This window comes from Chanodichthys erythropterus, chromosome 9 (genome assembly GCF_024489055.1).
Source record: "Chanodichthys erythropterus isolate Z2021 chromosome 9, ASM2448905v1, whole genome shotgun sequence".
Taxonomy (NCBI): domain Eukaryota; kingdom Metazoa; phylum Chordata; class Actinopteri; order Cypriniformes; family Xenocyprididae; genus Chanodichthys; species Chanodichthys erythropterus.
The window spans coordinates 5,488,624-5,512,826 of NC_090229.1; the positions used below are offsets into that span (position 1 = coordinate 5,488,624).

At 35.1% G+C, this 24,203-nt stretch overlaps 1 protein-coding gene across 2 annotated transcripts; it reads right to left on the bottom strand.

The window, feature by feature from the left end:
• Positions 1-1,383: 1,383 nt before the first annotated feature.
• vsig8b (V-set and immunoglobulin domain containing 8b) lies at positions 1,384-20,201 on the bottom strand. 2 transcript variants are annotated; one of them, XM_067394339.1, is made up of 8 exons: positions 20,047-20,201; positions 18,235-18,332; positions 14,406-14,575; positions 11,528-11,729; positions 9,209-9,358; positions 8,833-8,955; positions 7,282-7,420; positions 1,387-4,271 (listed from the first exon to the last, which is right to left on the bottom strand). In XM_067394339.1, the coding sequence occupies exons 2-8, from the start codon at positions 18,302-18,304 to the stop codon at positions 4,025-4,027; spliced, it is 1,101 nt and encodes a 366-aa protein (XP_067250440.1). In that variant the 5' UTR covers positions 18,305-18,332; positions 20,047-20,201; the 3' UTR covers positions 1,387-4,024. The 2 variants fall into 2 exon arrangements, with proteins under 2 accessions (XP_067250441.1, XP_067250440.1); XM_067394340.1 differs by lacking the exons at positions 18,235-18,332; positions 20,047-20,201 and adding an exon at positions 16,463-16,683 and having other exon boundaries at positions 1,384-4,271.
• Positions 20,202-24,203: the final 4,002 nt, after the last annotated feature.

Here is a 24,203-nt window from a genome sequence, read left to right on the forward strand (position 1 = left end):
AGATGTAAGCTGAAGGGACCTGAGCCAGTTCCAAAGACCAGGATATGAGGCTTAAATGTGGATGCTTTAAAATAAATATATTTTAATATAGTTTTTTTTTTTTCTTACAAAAACACATCGCTTTGCTTCAGAAGGCATTTATTAACCTCCTGAAACTGTAAGGATTACTTTTATTATGGATGGATTCAAAATCCAAAAGTTTCAAAATCCTGGTTCCTATTCACTCCCATTATAAAGTTTGGAAGAATATATATATATATATAATTTTTTTTTTTTTTTTTTTTTAAATATAACACTGATTGTGTTTGACTGAAATAAGAGAGTCATATACACCTAGGATGGCTTGAACGTGAGTAAATCATGGGATCATTTTCACTTTTGGGTGAACTAACCCTTTAAAATGATGGTTTGTAAGGAATATCTTTCTACTCTCTATTCAAGAATATTGGTTTCTTTGAACCACAATATAGAATTTCATGCCTAATGAACCTTGGCAAGGAAAATCTTGTTCACTTTGTGCAATTAAATGTGAATTCTTCTGCATGCAGTCTGTCAACAACACTGTGTATGTGTCCTTGAAACACGGCGTGAAAATGCACTAAATTCATTTCAAATGTCTTTTCATGTATTTCTCCCACATGCTTATTTTCCATACTTTGTCCAGACCCATTATCCCATAATTGGAGGTTATTAGTCAATCAATTCTGTGAGAAAAGCTGAAGAGAGCAGGTCAGGTCATGGAGGATGGTACACTGCAGCTGGGGGGCACTCTTACACAATGCTATCGCTGCCATGCATTGATTGACTTGCAGATGCAAATCGAACAGAGCAAACAATTTCTTTCCCATCATCTCCACATCACAGTGCTGATTTGAACTGAATGCTTGTCAGCGCAGGTGCATCACAAGGCAAAAACAACATATTAGAAACGGAGGCCTTACCAATGCAACCGCCACCGTGAAAACTGGAGAATAATCACTTATATAAATATATAACAAATCAAATAAATTATGGCAGCAGACAAAATAAAAAATGCAGCATTGAATATAAATGAGGTCAATATTAGAAGTCAATATTTCTTATATCATATCATTATGTCCATCACTGGCATACAATCCACAGCAATTAATTTTACATCAAGTTTAAAACACTTGTCAACTTTGTAAATGGTTACACAGGAAAAACTGGACATCAAACACTAAATGACTGAGGATCACACGCTGCCAGACTTTCAAGTCATTCCAAACACAACAAACTCACACAGAAAGATCTAGTTGCTAGGAGATGCATGACAAATAAAAACAATGTGTGTGTTCTAAAATCAGCTCAAAATGTTTATTAGTGGCATGAAATGGAAGTTAATTTGCTATTTTTACGTATATCCAAGTGAAACAGCTTCTCAGACAAGAAACAAATGTGGGGTGGGGCTTGATTTTGACCATGGGGAATTGATTGGATGGTTGTGGTTTGCTACTGGTGGATCTCATGTGAGTGACAGGTTGCAACGCCCTCACGTTACTTCAGAGAAAAAATGTCACTGCAAAAGACAAGTTATTTTAATTAAAGTCACCATGAAAGCAAAACTATCCTTTTTTTTTTTTTTTTTGATTTATCTGTGTATATCATAATTTTTTCAATTCATGTCCACCTGTAATCTTTAATCAAAAACATTAACCTTCCCTCCAAATGACATCTGTTCTCTTCATGACGTGAGTTTTGGTGAAGGGTGGGACTATATTCTCCACGACTGACTGACTGCAAACTGCCATTCAGATCTGTCTCCATTTAGTTAGCAATGCCCAACTTCTTACAATCCAATCAATTCCCAAAGAGGAAATCCAGTCACATCCTTTTTTTTTCACTCGGATATAGGTTACAATAGGGAAGAAAAGACTATCGCAGCTTCTGTTTCATGCTAACTTTAAAGATTATGAGTGCATATGAATAAAAAAAAATAAAAAATAAATAAAAAAAATCATGTGCACGAATAAAATATTTATAAATACTGCAATATTCCATAAGAAAACAATAATTGTTCATTTTGATTTCATGGTGACTTGAATATCCTGACTGGATGGAAACAGTCTGAATGAAAAAATAAAAGGAGTCTGTGGCCACCATACTGTGTCTTCCAGCCTTTAGAGGGCGCAAGACACATTCCAAATATATTTTAATTATTGGTTTGTAAAATGATGTGCAAAATTTGGCTGTTGTGCCACATCGCTCTGCTTTTCAGCATGGATACCGCAAGCACTTTGGCTATGCTTAAAGCATTATTTTTAGGATAGTGGAGAACTGACAGGAAAGTAGAGGTTTCTTCCAGGATTTTTTTGTCCACTCTTAACACCTATGAATTTTTTCAGTCACTTTTGGCTTCAAGTGGTTCTCACTGCAGAGCTTCCCCTCTCTGGACATCATGGGTTGAGCTTGACCTAGGCCAGCTCCACCTCTGTGGATCTAATGGCTGGATGGATAAGAGTGATGGGTAGGATTAGGATGTGGTTGGACCTTCTAGCTCCACCCATTATGCCCAAATTACATCCAGAGAGGGGGAGCTGGACCTCACGCTCCACCCGCGGCTCTGCAGTGAGCAGCCTCTCTTTGGCTTGCTCACTGGGGGTTCATAGAAAAATACACTAATGCATAATTTTCTTGTAATTTAACTTCCAAATGAGGACCTCACGGAATTTGAGACATTATTATTTTTCTGTCAAGATGCTTTGTTTGAAATATTGAAAAGCGCTATAAATAAAAATGACTTGAAGGGGTAACAGGACCGGGATGTGTTCTGGGCTGCACTCATGTCTCTTCAACAACAACAACAACAACAACAGCTTTCTACCCAATGTGTCACAGCTCAGACTGCTCAAGCTCTTTTTGGGGACAAAAAGAGACAATTTCCTGCACAATCAGATACTTAAAGGGTTAGTTCACCCAAAAATGAAAACTCTGTCATTAATTATTCACCCTCATGTCGTTCCCCACCTGTAAGACCTTTGTTCATCTTCGGAAAACACAAATTAAGATATTTTTGATGAAATCTGAGAGATTTCTGTCTCTCCATTGACAGCAATGCAACTGGCACTATGATGCTCAAAAAGAGAATGTAAAACGAATCCATATGAATCAAGCGGTTTAGTCCAAATTTTCTGAAAAGACACTTTTTATGACAAACAGATTGAATTTAGGCTTTTATTCACATATAAACAATCAACGCACACATCAGTTGTGGAAAATGGAAGCTCAAGCATGTTCGCTTGACGTGCGAGAACCAATGAAGTTCATTCGCGTGTTACACATCACGTTTGAGCTTCAGCAAGAGGTTTGTTCTTGCGCATCATTCAGGTTCAGTTCAGCTTCTGTTTCTGTTCACTGATCAATGTTCATTATATAATGCAATCAAGTCTCTTTAAAAAATTTGGACTAAACCACTCAATTCATAGTTTTACAATCTCTTTATGAACTTTTTGAAGAGTAAAATTTCAATTTCATAGACTGTCAGTGGATGGACAGAAATCTTACAGATTTCATCAAAAAGATCTTAATTTGCTAGATAAACAAATGACAGAATTTTCATTTTTGGATGAACTAACCCTTTAAAGCTGCTTTGATGATAGGGAAATGCATTATGGAATTCACATTTTTTTTAAAAAATATTTTACATTTCATAAATCAAATATAATTACATTAAAAATAATTTAAAAAACGCCCTAGTAAACATCAATCAGTCAGATGACACTTTATATTTTTTACTTTCAGTCTTTAAAGACTGAATTTATTGTTCTAAAGAAATTAGAAGGCTTGTTAGTATTCATCGTTTTGACCACATTTCACCAAAACAACTATGTAAACACTTATAAAACAATCATACAAAAAAAACACAATATATACACATAATAGCATATATCTATCCTTCACAAATGTGAATATTCTTCTGTGCAGTAATAATGTCCTCAAATCTTGCAATGGTCTTGCATGGTATTGCATCTTTTCAGCGCAGTTTGCCCTGACAGCACGTCAGTGGTTATACGGGGTATCCGTATTTGCTGTCATATGTGAGCGGAGGCCTGTGATCAGACGCAAGCATGCTGGCTTCCCTTTGGGCTCGGATGCGTTCGGTGTGGGTGCTGCTGCGCCCGGATCCGGCCCGTATGACATCGGCATTCTGTACAGAGCTGTAATAGATGCCCGGGTGGACGTGGTAATTCATTCCAGAACGGAAGCTGGAGTTACGGCTTCCCAGGCGACTCTCCGGAGCTGCTGTGTCCTCCCTGAGATACGGTAGAGGAAAGTGTTAGCCACATGTATTTTTTTGATTTATAATATATATATTTATAAGCCAAAAGCAAAAATAAGGACACACATAGGCCTACACTAGCCTATTTGGAGCTAATCCAGTTAATTATTATTGGGTGTGGTTGCAGTTGATGAATAAAAAGGTACCTGTATTGCTGATTAGTCAGCCAGGTATTGTGAGACATTCCTTAATAATGCACTAAAAGTATGTAGGCTACTTCCGCTGGTGAAGGGAAACTTGTTTTGAGCTTGTAGTGAGACAGTATGCCAGTGTTGAGACATGCTGCATTCATGCCATGTAGTTATTACCGCTGTCATGACAAATCTGGTCTTCACAAACTGTCAGTGATTATCCTAAGTATGTGGGTTATTGATGAATAAGGTTTTTAAAAGTGTAAAAAAACAATGGAGATATAATTAATTTTTAAGTTTTACTAAGTGTTAACAATGAGATTATGTGGTTTTTATAATCAATTAACATCATTTTTTTTCAAGATGGACAAAATGTGTCACCAAAAAAATCATTGGGTTTAACTAAAATTGCAGTTTTACCGAATGACACTTTTGGTTATACCGAATGACGATATTTTTAAACAATGCTAACAGGCTGATATCTAGCTAGCTAGCAAAAGGACAATCAGACATTTTATATTTAGTATAAGTTTTTTAAAAATTTTCCAACATTTTCCATGTTTTATAGCAGTTGCACCAAATGACCTGATGTTTCGGGATGTTGCGTACGATCAAGTGAAAACATGAATTTTTCAAATAGTTAAAGGTGCCCTAGATTGTTTTTTTACAAGATGTAATATAAGTCCTAGGTGTCCCCTGAATGTGTCTGTGAAGTTTCAGCTCAAAATACCCCATAGATTCTTTTTTATTAATTTTTTTAACTGCCTATTTTGGGGCATCATTAACTATGCATGGATTTTTTTCAGCGTGGCCCCTTTAAGAGATGCGCTACCTCTGCCACACAAGCTCTGGACTCTATATTCATCGCATAAACAAAGTTCACACAGCTAATATAACCCTCAAATGGATCTTTACAGGATGTTCGTCATGCATGCTGTATGCATGCTTCGAATTATGTGAGTAAAGTATTTATTTAGATGGTTACGTTTGATTCTGCGTGAGTCTGAGGCTATGCTCCGTGGCTAAAGCTAACATTACACACTGTTGGAGAGATTTATAAAGAATGAAGTTGTGTTTATGCATTATACAGACTGCAAGTGTTTAAAAATGAAAATAGCAACGGCTCTCGTCTCCGTGAATACAGTAAGAAACGATAGCAACATGCTAATGAAACATTTAGAAAGACAATTTACAAATATCACTAAAAATATCATGATATCATGGATCATGTCAGTTATTATTGCTCCATCTGCCATTTTTCGCTGTTGTTCTCGCTTGCTTACCTAGTCTGATGATTCAGCTGTGCACAGATCCAGACGTTAATACTGCCTTTCCTTGTCTAATGCGTCGAACAGGGGCTGGCATTATGCAAATATTGGGGCGGAGCCCCCGACTGTTACGTAACAGTCGGTGTTATGTTGAGATCCGAGTGTTTTCCGGAAGTCTTTTAAACAAATGAGTTTACATAAGAAGGAGGAAACAATGGAGTTTGAAACTCACTGTATGTCATTTCCATGTACTGAACTCTTGTTATTTAACCATGCCAAGATAAATTCAATTTTTCATTCGAGGGCACCTTTAAGAGAGAGTTAGTTACTTTGCTTCATGACCATGTGGTCCTTTGCAGGTGTCTGAATGAAGTCACATCCTGTCACATGATATTGAACACACCCAAAATGGTCCCTTTATATTGGTTACTCCGAATGACATCAATGAAATTATACACGGTTTGTCACTACATCCTAATTATGAGATGACAACATGTGAGAGTCTTGTTCGGAATTAACACTATCAATGCCAGGTCAGGTGGTACAAGTCGGACAGCTCTCAGTAATTACAAATTGGTTAACAATTGGTTGCTTATTAGCATGCGTATTACTGGGATATTGACTGTTTTTTGAAACTTATAAAGCACATATTAATGCCTTTTCTGCATGACCATATTCTACATCCCATAATCCTAACCAATACGCAGTAATAAGCAGTAATTAGGAGTTTACTGAGGCAAAAATCATAGTTGCTAGTTAGTTAATTGTGAGAACTGGACCCTAAACTAAAGTGTGGCCACAAATTGTAATATTACGAGGACATGATGAACACTTTGTAAATGCCAGAAACTCAAAATTACAGTAATTCTGACATAGTGTGGAAGCACCTAGAGGTGCCATTCCCATTTAAACCACTCAGTTTTTGGAGCAAAAATGGATTTTTACATTTGATAATTAAGTTTCACAATTATAGTAGGAACAAAAACAACAGTTTTGGGCTATATTTTCCTAAAAAGTTTGAAAATCTACTAAAATGCTAGCAAAATCCACTGAAAATAGTATTCTTATGACTTGTAAATGCCCATGCAAACCTTTCCACTATGCTGCTAGGGTGTTGTGGGTGGTTGCTAATGTAGTTGTGTAATGTGTTTGCATACTGTCTCAAGTCAAAGGAGTCCAACATTCTTGTCTCTGTGATCCCTTTAGTGTACATCTGTGAGATTTTTTATTTTACTTTTAAAATTGGCATGAACTGAAAATGCACCTCATCTATTTTCTAAATGTTATAGATCTTATTGTAAACAATCTTTTCTCGTGTAATTTTTCATTCAAAATGTCATAAAATTGACCTCCTGGTGAAAATGACACACTTTTCTCTGATCATGTATGCAGGACTTGTCCAAGCATTTAGTCCACTTAACCTCCGCCTCTGTAAGCTCATGTTCATCTGCCTCCATTTGTTGAGAGCAAACGCCCACATCTCAAAATCCAATCAACAACTGATGCATAGAACCAGGTCCCAACCTTAAATTCTTTCCTTTTCAATAATCCGTTTCACTCGGATATACGACCAGCAATATCTTACCTGATCTCATTGGCAACCTCTTTTTCATAGCGCCGCTTGTTGCAACAGCAAATCAGAAGCCAGATCAGCAACAGGAGGAGGAGCAGCAGCAGCAAAGCACCAATCACAGCTCCCACAATCACTCCCACTTTATTGGTTGCTAGAGATAAGATTCCGATAAAAGACAGTAGGTTATCTCACGCTCACTGAGGAAAAAGTTCATCTGAAAGGCTTCAAACGCCTTACAAAATCATCTAGGTTCATCAAAATAATATGCACAAAAGAAAATAATGCTTTGTTGAGTGAGTCTGGATAATTTGTACAAGGACACATACTGCATAATGGCCTTCATAAACACATATAATATATGAACCCTGAACTGAAACATGCTGAATACACAGGAGGATGACTGGATTTCTTGATTTCTCTTTAATAAGCATAAAGAGACTCTTACATGCAAATAACTACCATTCAAGTGTTTGGACACTTAAAGTAATAGATTAAAAATGTCTCAAAGGCCTCAGGAACTTTTTTCTTCACCAACTTCCATTTTTTTTTGCACGAAATCTTTAAATCAGCTGGTGTTTTTGATGATTTTTAGTGGATGTGCACTTATACCGGTTTTGATGTTTTTGAAAGTGTCTCTTCTGCTCACCAGGGCTACATTTATTTAATCAAAAATACAGTAAAAACAGTAATATTGTGAAATATTATTACAATAAAAAAATGTTTTCTAATTAAATATATTTAAAAATGTCATTTATTCTTGTGATCAAAGCTGAATTTTCAGCATCTTCAGTGTCACATGATCCTTCAGAAATCATTCTAATATGATGATTTGCTCCGAAATTATCATCAGTTATTTTGGTGCTCAATTATTAATAATGATTTTTATTTATTTTGCTGCATGCTTAATGTTTTGTGGAAACCATGATACATTTTATTTCAGGATTTTTGATGAATATAAAGTTAAATGAACAGCATTTATTTGGAATACAAATCTTACGTAACATCATAAATGTCTTTAATGTCACTTTTGATTAATGTAATGCATCCTTGTTGAATACAAGTATTAATATCTTCTCTCTTTTTTTAAACCTTACTTACCCAAAACCTTTGAATTGTAGCATATAATAGTTTCCACAATAATATTAATCGGCTCAACTGTTTTCAACACTGATAATAATCAGAAATGTTGCATCAGAATGATTTCTGAAGGATCATGTGACACTGAAGACTGGAGTAACGATGCTGAAAATTCAGCTTTGATCACAAGAATAAATTATATTTTAAAATATTTTTAAAAAGAAATTGCAATAATATTTCACATCATTACTGCATTTTTAATCAAATTAATGCAGCCTTGGTGAGCACAAGAGACTCAAAAACTTACACAGGTGTCCTTGCAGAGTAACTGCAGGTTTAATTCTCTTTGATAATGAATACGTTTGTGAAATTTCTGTGCTTGCTTCCTGTCAGATAAATTTGACATGCCGTTATGTAATGCACTGACAATCAGACATCAAGTGTGTCTTTGTTGTGCAAATACTTTGTGGATCCACCCATACTTACGGTTATAAGCTTGAAGGGCGTATGTGCAGCGTTCTGCGCCTACTTCATTGCTGACCTCACAAATGTACTTCCCCGTGTAGCTCTCGCTGTGGTTTCTGATCAGCAGCTCTCCTGTCAGGGGACCTTCAAACAAAAGAGTCATTCAGAATGTGCAGCCATTGCGAAAGGCCCGGCAGTGTCGTTTACGGCAGATTGCACACAGCAAAACTTGTTTGGTTGCTATGAGGCTCAAGAAATGTTTTTGTTTTCATCTACAGCAGCTGGCTTTACAACACACAGGCCTGAAGCTACAGGTTATTCAAGCGGGACCGAATATTAAGCTCTCACTTCAAGTATGTGCTGAGTAGTGTGGCGCTAGACCTGGGTGGAGACTCACTCTGTGTTGCGGTTGGTGGCATGTTTCCACCTTCCTTTGTCCATGCATATTTTAGAGGTGATGATCCCTGGGAGGATTTGCAGCGGAGCGAAACGGTTCCGCCCTTCTCCTCGCTACCTTCCACCCAGCATTTAGGGGATGAAGGTCGTACTGAAAGAGACCAAAAGAAAAAGAATCAGAGGTCATGGACAAAATCACATGGCTGATGCATGGAGACTGCGAGAGCTATTAATTTAATATTTTTACTTTTTAATAATAATGTGTATTGGAAAAGTAATGATAGTATTGGAAAAGGAATTACTTTTTAAACCACAAAAGTTACTTTACTTTTTAGTTACTTTTTTAAGTAACAAAGTGTGTTCATTTTTAAAATAATTTTTAAACAAATACATGAAATATGCCTTGCAGGCACTAGAATTTTACATTTTATGTTACATTAAGTTACTTTTATTTTCTGTCTTGGATAGCTACAGTAGTGATATCTTTCACAATCAGGTCTGACTACATTCTGCTGTAAAACACCAGCTTTCCATCTAATTAGATAAAATCGAGTCCTACTTTATATTTCACACAGAAAGGCATCACATTTAAGGAAATAAAAACGTTTGGGAATACAATTTCCTGTTGACACTCTCATACTTGCAAGTCATGAAATTAGAGTCACATTTATTAAACTGAATGGCCAAAAAATATATCAATATATTGTCCAGCACTTGGCAGAGATATAGTTGTAACTAAAATAAGAACAAAAATGTTACTTGAAGTTTCGTTACTTAAAAAGGACATTTGAGCCTTGAGAAAATCGAGTCTTTCTGCATCAGCAAATTATTTAAAGAAATTAAGCAAACACGTTTAAGTTTGCTTGTTACTTGTTTATTTAGGCTACTGATTTATTTAAAGGTGCCATTGAATGTTTTTTTTACAAGATGTAATATAAGTCTAAGGTGTCCCCTGAATGTGTCTGAAGTTTCAGCTCAAAATACCCCATAGATTTTTTTTATTGAATTTTTTTTAACTGCCTATTTTGAGGCATAATTAGAAATGCACTGATTCAGGCTGCGGCCCCTTTAAATCACGCACTCTCCGCCCCCTCCCGAGCTCTCGACTCTATCATTGCACAAACAAAGTTCACACAGCTAATATAACCCTCAAATGGATCTTTACAAAGTGTTCGTCATGCAGCATGTCTAATTGCATAAGTATGGCATTTATTTGGTTGTTTGCATTTGATTCTGAATGAGTTTGAGGCTATATGCTCTGTGGCTAAGAGATTTATAAAGAATGAAGTTGTGTTTATGAATTATACAGACTGCAAGTGTTTAATAATGAAAATAGCGACGGCTCTTGTCTCCATGAATACAGTAAGAAATGATGGTAACTTTAACCACATTTAACAGTACATTAGCAACATGCTAACGAAACATTTAGAAAGACAATTTACAAATATCACTAAAAATATCATGTTATCATGGATCATGTCAGTTATTATTGCTCCATCTGCCATTTTTCACTATTGTTCTTGCTTGGTTACCTAGTCTGATGATTCAGCTGTGCACAGATCCAGACGTTAATACTGGCTGCCCTTGTCTAATGCCTTGAACATGGGCTGGCATATGCAAATATTGGGGGCGTACATATTAATGATCCTGACTGTTACGTAACAATCAGTGTTATGTTGAGATTCGCCTGTTCTTCGGAGGTCTTTTAAACAAATGAGATTTATATAAGAAGGAGTTTGAGACTCACTGTATGTCATTACCATGTACTGAACTCTTGTTATTCAACTATGCCAAGATCAATTCAATTTTCAATTCGATGGCACCTTTAATAATATACTTAATTTTATTATCATGGGAAATGATGCACGTGATTTGTGAATCATTGTCCATAATTTTGCGAGCAACTGGTGATAAAGAAAAATGATTTATTAAAATATCTCTGATTATTTTCATCAGAAAGAAGAAAGTAATATACACTTAGGATGGCTTGAGGGTGAGTAAAGCCTGGAGTAATTTTCATTTGAAAGTGAACTAATCCTTTAAAGGCTCACAGCACTGAGCCAGAGTTTTCCAAGAAAGCGGAAATCATTGAGTCTCTGGACAGACGAGGTGGCGGGGTTGGGCTGAGGTTAATAGAGGAAAACAGAAGGCAGGCGTGAACAAAGAGCGTCCACCCCACCTGCCATTCCAGTCATGTCATCGTGAACAACTGGGTGAAAGGGACATGCTAGGGTGGAGAGAACCGGTAAAACAGAAACCCAGCAGCTCGATGAGATTGTCTGAGCCAGTCAGCAGAGAAAGAATTTGTGCACATCCTCACCAAGCACCACTAAAGTGACTTTCCTTGAGTCGATGCCCGGTGTCTTCTTCACTTTGCACTGGTACGTGGATGTGTCCGAGACCTTGAGGGTGGAGAAGGTGATTGTAGCATCGCCGCGGCTCGGGTCGCCGACAAACTTCATGCGACTCATCAGGTCTGGGTTTCCTAGCTGATACTGTTTCCCTCCCGTGTAGGATAAGATCTGTCAGACAGTCAGAGAGAAGCTCAGTGAGACTGTGGACAAGTGAGCCTTATCTAACATAACAGGTATTACCACCCGCCGTCATTAAGACGGAGCCTCTAATAGTCTACACCATACGCACAGATTTCTCTGAATCTCCACTGACATCCCTGAAAAGCCTGAGGTTAAGTAGTCTGGACAAGGGAGAAATGGGAGGAAATTACAAAATAAATCCATTTAGATGATAAGATTGATCAGGTGTAGCTGAGCATCACCATGGAGCTGAGAAAACATTCTTGTCTTATCAAGAAAACACCAGATGTTTTACGTCAAGAAAAGCTGCACAGCATGCATTCTTTGCATTGTTAAAATCACCTTTATTCCTTCAGTAGTTCATTTTAAAGGGTCTTGCAGCGTAACACATGTTCCATAGTGTCTTTCGTGTAATATGAGGGTTATTTTAGTAAAAATGGATGTAGAAAGAATTTTCACTCAGAAAATGCTAGTAAATTTTTACAAACAATTACAAAGAAAGAGCATGTAAAAAATATAATTAAACTTGAAATTTTGAAGTAGAAAACTGAAATAGTATTTCTCGTAATACATACTCAAACAATCTTCCAAAAATATTTTTTTTTACAGTGTAATATTGTAATTATATAATTTTTTTATTTTTTTGTTTGTTTTTATATTTGTTTAATTTCATATTTTCTTTTTTGTTATTACATATATATACACTACCGCTCAAAAGTTTGATGTTTTTAAAAAAAGTTTTGTATGCTCACTCAAACAATTTAAAATAACTGTTTTCTATTTGAATATATTTTACATAGTAATTTATTCCTGTGATTCTTCAGTGTCACATGATCCTTCAGAAATCATTCTAATATGCTGATTTGTTCCTCAAGAAATATTTGTTGTTATTTTCAATGTTGAAAACAGTTGTGTACTTTTTTTTCTTTCAGGATTTCTTCATGCATAGAAAGTTCAAAAGAACAGCATTTATCTGAAATACAAAGCTTTTGTAAGATTATCCACTACCGTTCAAAAGTTTGGGGTCAGTAAGAATTTTTATTTTTTTAAAAAGAAATTAAAGAAATTAAAACTTTTATTCAGCAAGGATGCATTAAATCAATCAAAAGTAAAGACATTTATAATGTTACAAAAGATTAGATTTCAGATAAACACTGTTCTTTTGAACTTTCTATTCCTCAAATAATCCTGAAAAAAAAAATTGTACACAAATGTTTTGTACAATTGTAAACAATAAATGTTTTTTGAGCAGCAAATTGACATATTAGAATGATTTCTGAAGGATCATGTGACACTGAAGACTGGAGTAATGATGCTGAAAATTCAGCTTTTATCACAGGAATAAATTACATTTTAAAATATTTTCAAATAGAAAACAGTTATTTTAAATTGTAATAATATCTCACAATATTACTGTTTTTACTGTATTTTTAATTAAGTAAATGCACCCTTGGTGAGCAGACGAAACTTCTTTTAAAAACATTAAAAATCTTACCGATCCCACACTTTTGAGCAGTAGTAATATATATATATTATATATATATATATATATATATATATATATATATATATATATATATATATTTTTTTTTTATTTATTTATTTTTATTAACTTTGCCTATATAGCCTATATATATTGCCTATATAGTTTAATTTATAGTTTAATTTTTACATTTTTATTTTATTGTTTTATGATTTTTTTCATTTTTCAAAATGTAGCACTTTAAATTTTAGATATTTTTGTACTTCAAGATAAGCTAAAGCAAAGAAATTTTACCTTGGCAAGAAGGTAAAGTAAATTAACTTTATACTTGTTTCTGATGCTTTTGAAAGATGGAACTATTTGAATTATTATTATTTTTTTGCTATTTCTTAAAGATGCTAAAAGCCAACCCGAGCATCAATACAAGATGAGAATGTGGTTTGAAGAGGTCATGACATGAGACGTCAAATTTTTCTTGAGCTTTTGACATATAGGTCCCTTTAAGTAAATAATTTAATAATGCTTTTTTGTGTTTTCAAATCACTTAGGGTTTTCAACTAAAAACCGAAAACTTATGTGTTTTGGCTGTTCATTTACACATCAACGCCTGAAAATGCAAACTTTTCAAAACAAGTTTAAAAGTGGAAGTCTCAGTGTAAACTACAAAAGCACAAACAGTGGTGAATGAAAATGGTGACGTCATGCACGTGTATTACGTGGTTAGTCTATACAGTAGGTGCGCAGTGTTTCTTTACAAAGTGACATCGCCAACTACTGGCCTGGCATGAACAATACAGCATTTTTAGTCATTTTCATGGATCCGTTTGAACAGGGATCATTTTAACAATGTTATCTCTATACAAAAGATGCAAAGGAAAAATAAAAAAAAACAGTTTTTAGTACATTGTTGTGTAAACGTACCCTTACTCACGTGCAATAGCGAGCGGGCATTGATATTTTTCCTATGCAATTACTTTAGCCAGTGACCGTTTACAGACACGCCTTAAAAATGGATAATTTCAGACAGAGGGACAGAATGAGTTAAAAATAATACTTTTTCTGCATATATATTTGTTTGTATGGACATTATAAGTGGACCTCAAGGAACATATTAAAATAATAAGATAAAGTAAAAAATATCCATCTTTAAACTCTATTTTGTATTCTCAGTGGCCTCTCACCAGCTCATCTTTCTGGGTCATGTCTTGACTGACGACTGTCCACTCAATGTCCAGGTCTCCGACATCTGCTGCGTCCAGAGTGTACGTGCATCCCAAAGAAACACTCTCCCCCTGGGCTTTCTTGATCGTCTGTGGTCCTGTGGACGTCACCTGTATAGCCCACGTAAGAGCTAAAGGTTCACAGAGAGAGATACAGAATAATTCATTAATGACCATTCATTTTAAAAACACCTGTCTTGCCCAACCAACCCCCCTATCATAGGTCATATTCAATTGAATTTCATTTGGTTTGGTTCCTAACTAGTCAATAAGCCTTTTTATTGTGCTATCTATACTACTCATGACTATATGGTTTGTTGCATTGTATTATTTGCATAATATATCCAATCAGAACTGATTTCTCAACCATGTTTGGGCCACGGCTCACCAGGTAACAACCAGTTTTTGCCCATTGAATTGAATTGAATTTTGTGTTGCATTTTCTCTCTGAAACTTAGTCAAGGTCCCCCGCACCAAAATCAATGGCAATTTTGTTTATAATGCAAATTAAACGAGCTTTTCAGTTTGTCAACTGCACATTTAATATGTAAATTAGCTCTGTTATGATTGGCTAACATCTTTGCATGAGAAATGCATGTCAATGACACCTCCAAGATGATGAATACTCATTAACCTTTTGATTAATGTGCTCATATTTGTGACGATTTCTGAAGAAACCATTTTTGCAGCTTAATTTCAGTGATTGGTCTGAGGAAGGAATGAAACGGCACCATTTATTTCAAAAGAGCACAAACAGTCCTGTTTTCCATGATGCACTTTTAAAAAGGGATGGAGAGGGGGATTTGCTATAATGAATCAATGTTGCTAATAGTGCCATTTATCTACACGTTCTGTCTGTGCTAGAAAATCTGCTAAGTGCAATTCCCATGCTTCAATCTTGTGGGTTGATTCTGAGTGTTGGTTGTGTGGAGGATGATACAGACTGCTGCAATTTGGACTGTACAGCATCACTCCACTGATCCAGACACCATCCATCAGCTCTTTTAAAATGCTGAAAGTGCACTTGCAGGGTGCTTCTGGATATTTGGCCAGTAATAACTTTCTTCTCCCATATTTGATGAATTACTTGAGCCATGATCACTGGAAAATGTTTTCCACAGATGGTGGCACCTAGCAGAATATTTCAATAAATATGGTACATTCTATATTATGTGTAAACTCTAAAAAAAAAAAAAAAAGCTGGGTTAAAAACAACCCATGTTGTTTGAAAATGGACAAACCCAGTGGTTGGGTTAAATGTTAATTTATTAAACATATTAATAAATGTTCATTTCCAACAAGTACTTCTCCTGCATCCTATTCTTCTGCGATCCAGAATGGCAGAACAGCTGAAAGGTTTGTTTGAGCTGCGCCCTCTACTGTACAGGTGTGAATTTGCCTTTTGCTTGGCTTATTTTTGCACTTTTGGTGTGAAATGGCCTTTACATTTGCACTGCAAAAAATGCTGTTCTTAGAGTTTTTGTCTTGTTTCTAGTCAAAATATCTAAAAATTCTTAGATCAAGAAGTATTTTTTTCTAAAAACAAGAAAATAAAAGTCAAAAGTCAAAGTCCTTAAAGGGTCATGAAACCCCCCTCTTTCCGCTCAAGTCTAGCTCACAATCTTTTTGAAAAATGCAACTTAAATGGGCGTGGTGGCTGTGAGAAGAGGGGAGAGGAGAGGAGAAGAGAGGGGGGAAACTCATCGCCAGTTAGCCCATGCATATCGACTGTCACTAAAAATCAGTGGTAAAACATGAGGAAATACTACATTTTTTAAAAAAACTGGAAAAGTTAAAATCTAATGAAATACACTGACACTTTATTTTTGTCTTTTCAAGGGTTACTGAATGCCCTGCTACATTTATCCTACAGTAATCGTAATTCTATTTAAAACATATTAATGTACATGTGTAATTACAGTCATTATAAAATATATAGTTGTTTATATACACACTATACATGCATATATTTGAAAAAAAAAAAAAAAAAAAAACGCTTAAAAAAAAACCTTGCGTACATAGCATAGATCCACGCGCCGAACCTGCAACACGCTCAGTCAGTCAGGCTGCGTGTCGACTGGAGCAGAGCAAGCGACCAGAGCATTTTTAGATTCATTCATATGGAAGTTGAGCGTCACATTTAACTTACGCGCGGCTCAACTTCCATAGGAATGAACCGAAAACACTCGCGCTTACCTGCTCGCTCCGCGCCAACGGACACGCACCGTCAGTCAGTCAGTCTCTCGCTGTTTAGTGCCGTTAACCGTCCTCGTCATTGGAAAGATCCACGTGGTGTCATGAATAATTAAGAAAGTGTTTTCTCATTGGATAAAAAACTCAGTCTCGTTAATAATTATGAAACACCGATGAGTCATCAAAGCACTATCGTGCTCTGCCACGTTACAGCCTGTGACGTGGACAGGATGAAGATTTTAAACCCGGAAGACGAAAATAGCGTATAAAAACTAAAATTTAACCATTTCCCCCCTACTATTAAATCTAACAGATGCTAACATTGTCTTCAATGGTGTTCAACACACATAACTCTGTTAAAATCTCAGAAATTTTGGTTTAGGGTTTCATGACCCTTTAAAACAAGTAAAATAATAAGCCAATGGGGTAAGCAAAATAATCTTAATCCAAACTGAAAACAAGATTATATATCTTATTTTTGGTTTGAAATAAGATTTTGCTTACCCCATTGGCAGATTATTTTGCTTGTTTTAAGGAAAAACTCACTTAATTTTGACTTATTTTTTTCTAAAAACAAGAAAATAATTTTCACTTGTCAAGAAAATGCTTCTTGATCTAAGAATTTTTAGATATTTGGACTGGAAACAAGACAAAAACTCTAAGTAAGAACAGCATTTTTTACAGTGTAGCAAAAATAGAACTTTTTTGTTGTTATAAAAAAAAACCAAGATGGCCCAGATGAGACAAAGTAATGCAAATAACTAAGTAACGCAATTAGTTACTTTTTTTTAGGGAATTACGCAATATTATAATGTTATAATTACTGTCATCAGAAACTGAACGTGAAGACACAATACCTGAAACAACAATTAGGCGATCTGTGCAACGTGAACTGATGTACTCTCCTTTCCTCAGATCTTCCTGTCACAATCTGTGCCTCAAATTCACAGACAACTGCCTTGATTACAGATGAGCAATCCTCGCTAGGGGCATCCATTTTTTTTTTTTTCTTTAAATGCTACAGATTGTCGGGCTTGTCTTGTTTTTTTGCACCACCACAACAACAGAACATGTCAGACGACTGTGTCATCCCTGTTAGTATTGCACTTTCACACAAAACGCAGGGAGTGTCTGTGATTTACGGATCGCCTCTCTCAGCTGGAATAAAAACAGTCCAAGCATGAATGTGTTGAGCAACACCGCTTGGCTAAACCCGTTGATATATGGTCAAAAATCATGCATTTTCATGCTCTATAATTTCATTGCACTTAATACGATGCAAATCGTGTTCACACATAATAAACTATTGTTTTGTGCACACTACATCTGCTTCTTCTTTAGAAGTCTGAAATTCTAATGCAAAGGCATTAAACTGAAACTCAGAAGCAGTAATATTCAGAGATTGAATTTCCATAAAGTGGAGTGGGAGGCCAGTGCAACTTCTTAATATGCAGGGTTAATTTATGCATAACATGGTCACACTGCCGTGGAAACTCGATACAGCCCACACAAAGTGAAGAGAAAGTGACCTTTAATGCAGAAAACCATCAAAGAGACTGTTAAATAAATAAATAAAAAAGACAAGTATTTCACACACCTGCATGATTTAGACACGCTGCAATGATGTATAATGCAGCTAGCTGTAAGTTGATCCAGGACTTGCTCATAGCCAAATGTCAACTTCTAACTGAAAACCTGAAAGAAAAAAAGAGAGAGAGAGAGCACAGCCTGTCATTGTCCCTTAGCTGACTGGACACCTCATTTGCAAGTGTGATTCATTTGATTCTGATAAGGGTCTCACGTATGACAAATTCAAATGTCATTTTAGCTCAAACGGAATGAGAAAGTCTCGAGTTTCAATTCAAAAGTGTAAAAATGAATCATTAATCACTCTGAAGTAGTAAAGGAGAAATGTCAACAAATATGGCACAGAAAAAATTAAATCAGCAACCGTGGATGGACTTGTATCTGACAGAAGTGATCAGATATATATATATATATATATATATATAATTTATATTTAAAGGCCGATTTATATAATGCTATATTCAATAAAAAAGTATAATAATATAAGAAATAATGATAAATTGAAATAAAGTCAATTTAAAATTCACTAAAGAGAAAATACAGTATGTATTTTTATTTAGTTCTTCATGTTTAAGAGTGTTGGAATGCTATAATTGGCAGATTGATCCACTATCCAGACTTAAAAAAAATAAAATAAATAAATAAATAAATAAATTTAAAAATGTACTAAAGAGAAAATACAGTATGTATTTTTATTGTGTCTCTTCAGTTACTTGTTGGAATGCTATATTTGCCAGATTGATCCACTATTTCAACAAAACAAAACAAAACAAAACAAAACAAAACAAAACAAAACAAAACAAAACAAAACAAAACAAAACAAAACAAAACAAAACAAAACAACAAAACAAAACAAACAACAACAAAAAAACAAAATAAAATAATACATTAATAATAATAATTAAATATACTTAAATTAATTAAAAATGTATTTTGATAGAAGTGACCAGATATATTTTTAAAGGCCAATACTGATACTGATTTATATAATTTTACAAAAAAAATATGATTATTTATAAGAAATAATAATATAAGATAAATACATTTATATAAAAAGTTCACTTTTATCAAATTCACTAAAGAGAAAATACAAAATGTATTGTTTTGTGTGTGTCTCTTCAGTTACTGTTGGAATGCTATATTTGCCAGATTGATATCTAGATATCTAGATTTAAACAAAGAAAAATAAAATATGTAATATGTAAAATACAATTTTAATAAAATAATAATATTTAAATATACTTAAATTAATTTAAAAAGTATTTTTTTTTACACAACATTAATTCAAAACAAACATTTCGAAACAGAAACTGTGCACTATCAAATGACAAGTGTGACAAATCCAAAACTCTCAAACACTGTCGCCTATCATATATTTTCATAAATATTATAATGTTTGAAACACCAGGTGGAGTTATCAAAGAGAAACACAATAAAAAGGAAATGGTTTTACATCTCAAAACACCGAAACTATGATTCTTATCAGTGTGTCCATAAATCATTTAAGGAACAAATCATGTGCCAGCGTAGCTGCCAATAAAACACACAGTAATTAAAACTTGTCCTGTCAAAACTGAATGCAGCTTTTGATTCAATGAACCTTACTGACGGTCTGCAATAATCATTTCTGTCTCATAAGAATTTAAAAAAGCCAGAAAAACTAATTAATGGAGGTCAGAGAAGGCAAGGATCTCATTTCTGTTTGCTCTTTTAAAGAGCAAAGTCCAAACTTCAGTTCTTCCCATCACAACCAACTTCACAACAAGCTCTGGTTCTTTTGTTATTCATATAAAGCTCATGTAAACTCAAAAAATAAAATTACCTCTCAATGGAGCAACCAATTTCAGAATAATCCAACAAACACAGTTGTCCTATCAGCTGTTTTCTTTGCGGTTTCTTGTACTCAACTCTCACTCTTGCTTGAAGCAGGTAAACAGGTGTTTCACCTCAAGCTCCGCCCCATCACAGCATTCCACCAATCACAGCCTGAGAATCACAAACTGAGTGAAACTCACTGATGACCAGCCTATTTACACCTGACATGTCTGAGTTGTGATTCATGGCCTCTGTGTAGGCAGTTGAGAGCTTTTGCTCCAGTGCAATGTTCACTCTGGATTATAATGTGAAATGTGTTCAGAGAATCACAGTAAGTGAATTAAACCAGCCATTTTAAATTTTCAAGAGTCCTTGGATTTCATGATCCAAACACAGTGTTCACAGAAAAGCTTCTCATTTGGATATTGAAAGTAATGCTAAATACGAATAACTATAGTCATCCATAGTTAGAATATCAAAATAAACATCAACATTTAAAAGGACAGACTCACATATTTGTTGTTGGTGTTGAAGTTGAAAGGCCTTGCATCCATCACACATGGTATTTTGGTGATAATAGACCTGTTGTTTGGTAATATGACTAATCCTAATTCAATATTAGTGCTTGTTCTGTGTGTTGGGTTGTACGTCACACTTGTTTATGAACTTACAAAACTCTGGGTTTTCTTACTCAGTCTTGGCCATGTGAATCATTTTGCATTTTGTTTGGCCTGTGCAATTTGGGTTAGTATTAAAGTCTCCCTGTAGTCAATAATTTTATCCCTTAAAACTCATATTTGAGTCACCACAATGACATATTTAAATGTTTTTTTTTTTTCCTGTGTAAAATTTTCTACATGCCTTAATAGCTTGCACCTTTGCCTCATTTCATATACGCGGGTCAATGAATATGCAAATTAGCCCCGCCCCCACTCGCTCAGCTCAGAGATCTCGCTCTTTACAATATTGGACACATAACGCTAGTTAATATGATTAGCCTTTTGCTTGACTATGTTATCAAACGGCTAATAATGTGTTGCTAATGTTACACAAACCATGCTCCCGTTCACCATGTCAGAGTCAAACAGCTGCCTTCTAACAATCAGCATCCTTACAAACACTTTTAACAACTCAGAAAGATATAATGTTCATCATAACATCGTAATATACATCATACACCCACCATATTGCTAAATATACATGATTTTTCATGTCAACAGAAAGATCTATAACCTGGCTTCTCTTGAGACTCCCCTGCTAGTTCACTGCTAATGATATGCTAAAACCCGCCGGCACGTTGATGTGAATGTTTACAAGGTAGTTTGTGATGTCACAGATACCAGCGAGTCTTTTTTTCCACTGCAATTTTAAGGAGAAAATACTCAACAATGGTGTTGACATGAATTTGCACAGCATATTAAAACACCACATAGACATATAATCAACATTAAAAACTTGATTTTCACCACTGTTTGATTTATTGCTAATTTTCTTTACATTCGATAAGCAATTTTGGAACTGTGTTGGTACTGTCCTAATGCAAAATTCAAAACCAAATGAGAACCATTGCACTGAAGTGTGGCTTATGTTGCCTCTATGTTGCATATTGCATGACAAATGTGATCGCTTGAGCTGTGCTTCTTTTTTGTCAAAATTATTTCACATTAAGCCCAAAAGGCCCATATGTCGGTTAAAGCAATGTGTTTATTTTGGAAATGCAACTTTAGGCAGATGTAAAACCGTAAATACTGCAGTGTTGTTTCTCTGGGGAATGGGCTTGTTTGCTAGCACTGCTCAGATGCTAATTATCACTACAAAACATGTACAATACAAGGAGAATCATTCTTTGCTGTCACTGTAGGCGATGGATGTGCGTACAAGGACTCAGATGAAGTCTTCTGTCAGTCAAGAGCTCTTTTGATCATCAATGAGTCCTCAAACTCCCACAGCTACACACAGAACCGTGGAAATGCTGATATGATCACCCTGGCAACATCACCGAGCCTCTGTGGAAAAAGCCATGAGGTGAGTGTGAATGTGTGTACAATTCAGAATCGACGAGGAAGTGGGTCTCATTCATGAGTTTGATTTTGAGTACAGGATTTTGTCTCTGTTTAACAAGATTTTTTTCCCACAGAATTTTGTCTTTGTGTAACAGTTTTTTTCCCCCACATGATGTTGAATTTGAATTAGAATTTGAATAGTGCTGAGTGAAGGTGGAATCTACTGAATTGCATTGCAAACAAATTCAACACTGTCATACAACTTTATTCTATTAGTCCAAAGTTCTGTGATTAAACACACGATTGCGTCATTCATTTATGGTAGTTTAAGTTGGGTTGAAAATGGACAAACCCAGCGATTGGGTTGTTTTAACCCAGCGGTAGGGTTAAATGTTTGCCCAACCTGCTGGGTAGTTTTATTTAACTCAACTATTGTTTAAAAATTACTGTATTGCTTCATTAAAATTAACCCAAAGTATGTTGGAAATGAACATTTATTAATGTTCAATGAATAATTATTAAACAATAAACATTTATTAAATTGCTTATTAATAAATGTATATTAATAAACTATTAAACTATTAAATTTATAAAATATATAATATATATAATATATATATATTATATATAATATATATAATATAAAATAAATTAATAAAATATTAAAGCTAAATTAATAAGCATTCACCTTTTGTCTATTATTGTTTTCTCTAATTGCATCTGGTTTTTAATTTCCCAACTATTTTGGGTTCATTTTAAGCTAGCCATATAGCAATTTTTAAACAATAGTTGGTTTAAATAAAACTACCCAGCAGGTTGAGCAAACATTTAACCCAATCGCTGGGTTTGTCCATTTTCAACCCAACTTGGGTTGTTTTTAACCCAGCATTTTTTAGAGTGTAAGTTAAAAGGGCTATACAATTTTCTTGTATTAATCACTTTTTTATTGCCAATGTGGGAGTAGCTTGTAAAAAAAATGAGACCTTCCTTGACTTCTTACTCTTTAAAAAATGCTGGGTTAAAAACAACCCAAGTTGGGTTGAAATTGGACAAACCCAGCGAATTTGTTGTTTTGACCCAGCGGTTGGGTAGTTTTATTTAACTCAACTATTGTTTAAAAATGACTGTATTGCTTGCTTAAAATAAACGCAAAGTATGTTGGAAATTAACATTTATTAATATGTTTAATGAATAATAAACAAACAATAACCACTTATTATATTGCTTATTAATAAATGTTCACCTTTTGATTATTATTGTTGCCTCTAATAATTATATGTCTGATTTTTAATTTACATAAACAAACATTTAACCCAACTGCTGGGTTTGTTCATTTTTAACCCAACTTGGATTGTTTTTAACCCAGGATTTTTTATAGTGTAGGTTGCCTGATTTTTATGTGAAGGACTCGGGCGTTTTCGCCAGGAATATCAAAATTTTGTGACGTTTTTGCTCCCAAAAGCCTCTCTTCCGTTCAATGACACATGAAGTTAATGTTTATAGGATGTTCAGGATAATGCCGAAAGAGCTATTCTGTACTGTCGATGTGAAGCGATTAATTCAAACTATAGTCTCACACAGCAAGATCTATATAGTCTCAAATATACTTTATAATTAATCGTAACAGAGTAATTTTATTTCCTCTTCTATCATCATGATGCTGGTGAATTGCAGAGCTGGTGCCAACAGCGATCAGGTGCTTTCTGAACTGCTGTTTTCTCACCACTGTCATTTTTGTTGTGTTTATTTTGTTATTGCGAGGAAAGCACACAGCACATATTCATCTATATATTCATCTGGGTGCATCCACACTTGTCATGTTTGGTTCGATTAAAACGAACCCTGGTGCGATCGCTCGGTTAGTGCGGTTCATTTGAACATGTGTGAATGCTGCCATCCGAACCCTCGTGCGCACCAAACCAGCTTCCAAACGAACTCTGGTGCGGTTCGAATGATATATGAACGCAACACGGAACAAAGACATGTAACCGAACCAAAAACAGGAAGACGAGACCCTAAAAAGGACAGAATCATCACGCATGTCGATTTTTCTCGTCATAGACGTGAGTTTTCCCATCACATGCATCAGACGCGCGTCTCCACGCATTAGATTGTTTGTGTACGTGACGGATGGATTCCCGCCGGTGTTTTGACTACTTTA

What these genes read in the sequence shown, in the direction of transcription:
- vsig8b (XM_067394339.1), bottom strand. Translation starts at nt 18,304, where the DNA reads ATGAGCAAGTCCTGGATCAACTTACAGCTAGCTGCATTATACATCATT. An exon ending in TGACCCAGAAAGATGAGCTG is followed by an intron (nt 11,730 to 14,405) that starts GTGAGAGGCCAC and finishes ACTGTCTGACAG; the next exon opens with ATCTTATCCTACACGGGAGG. An exon ending in CGCCCTTCAAGCTTATAACC is followed by an intron (nt 7,421 to 8,832) that starts GTAAGTATGGGT and finishes TCTTATCTCTAG; the next exon opens with CAACCAATAAAGTGGGAGTG.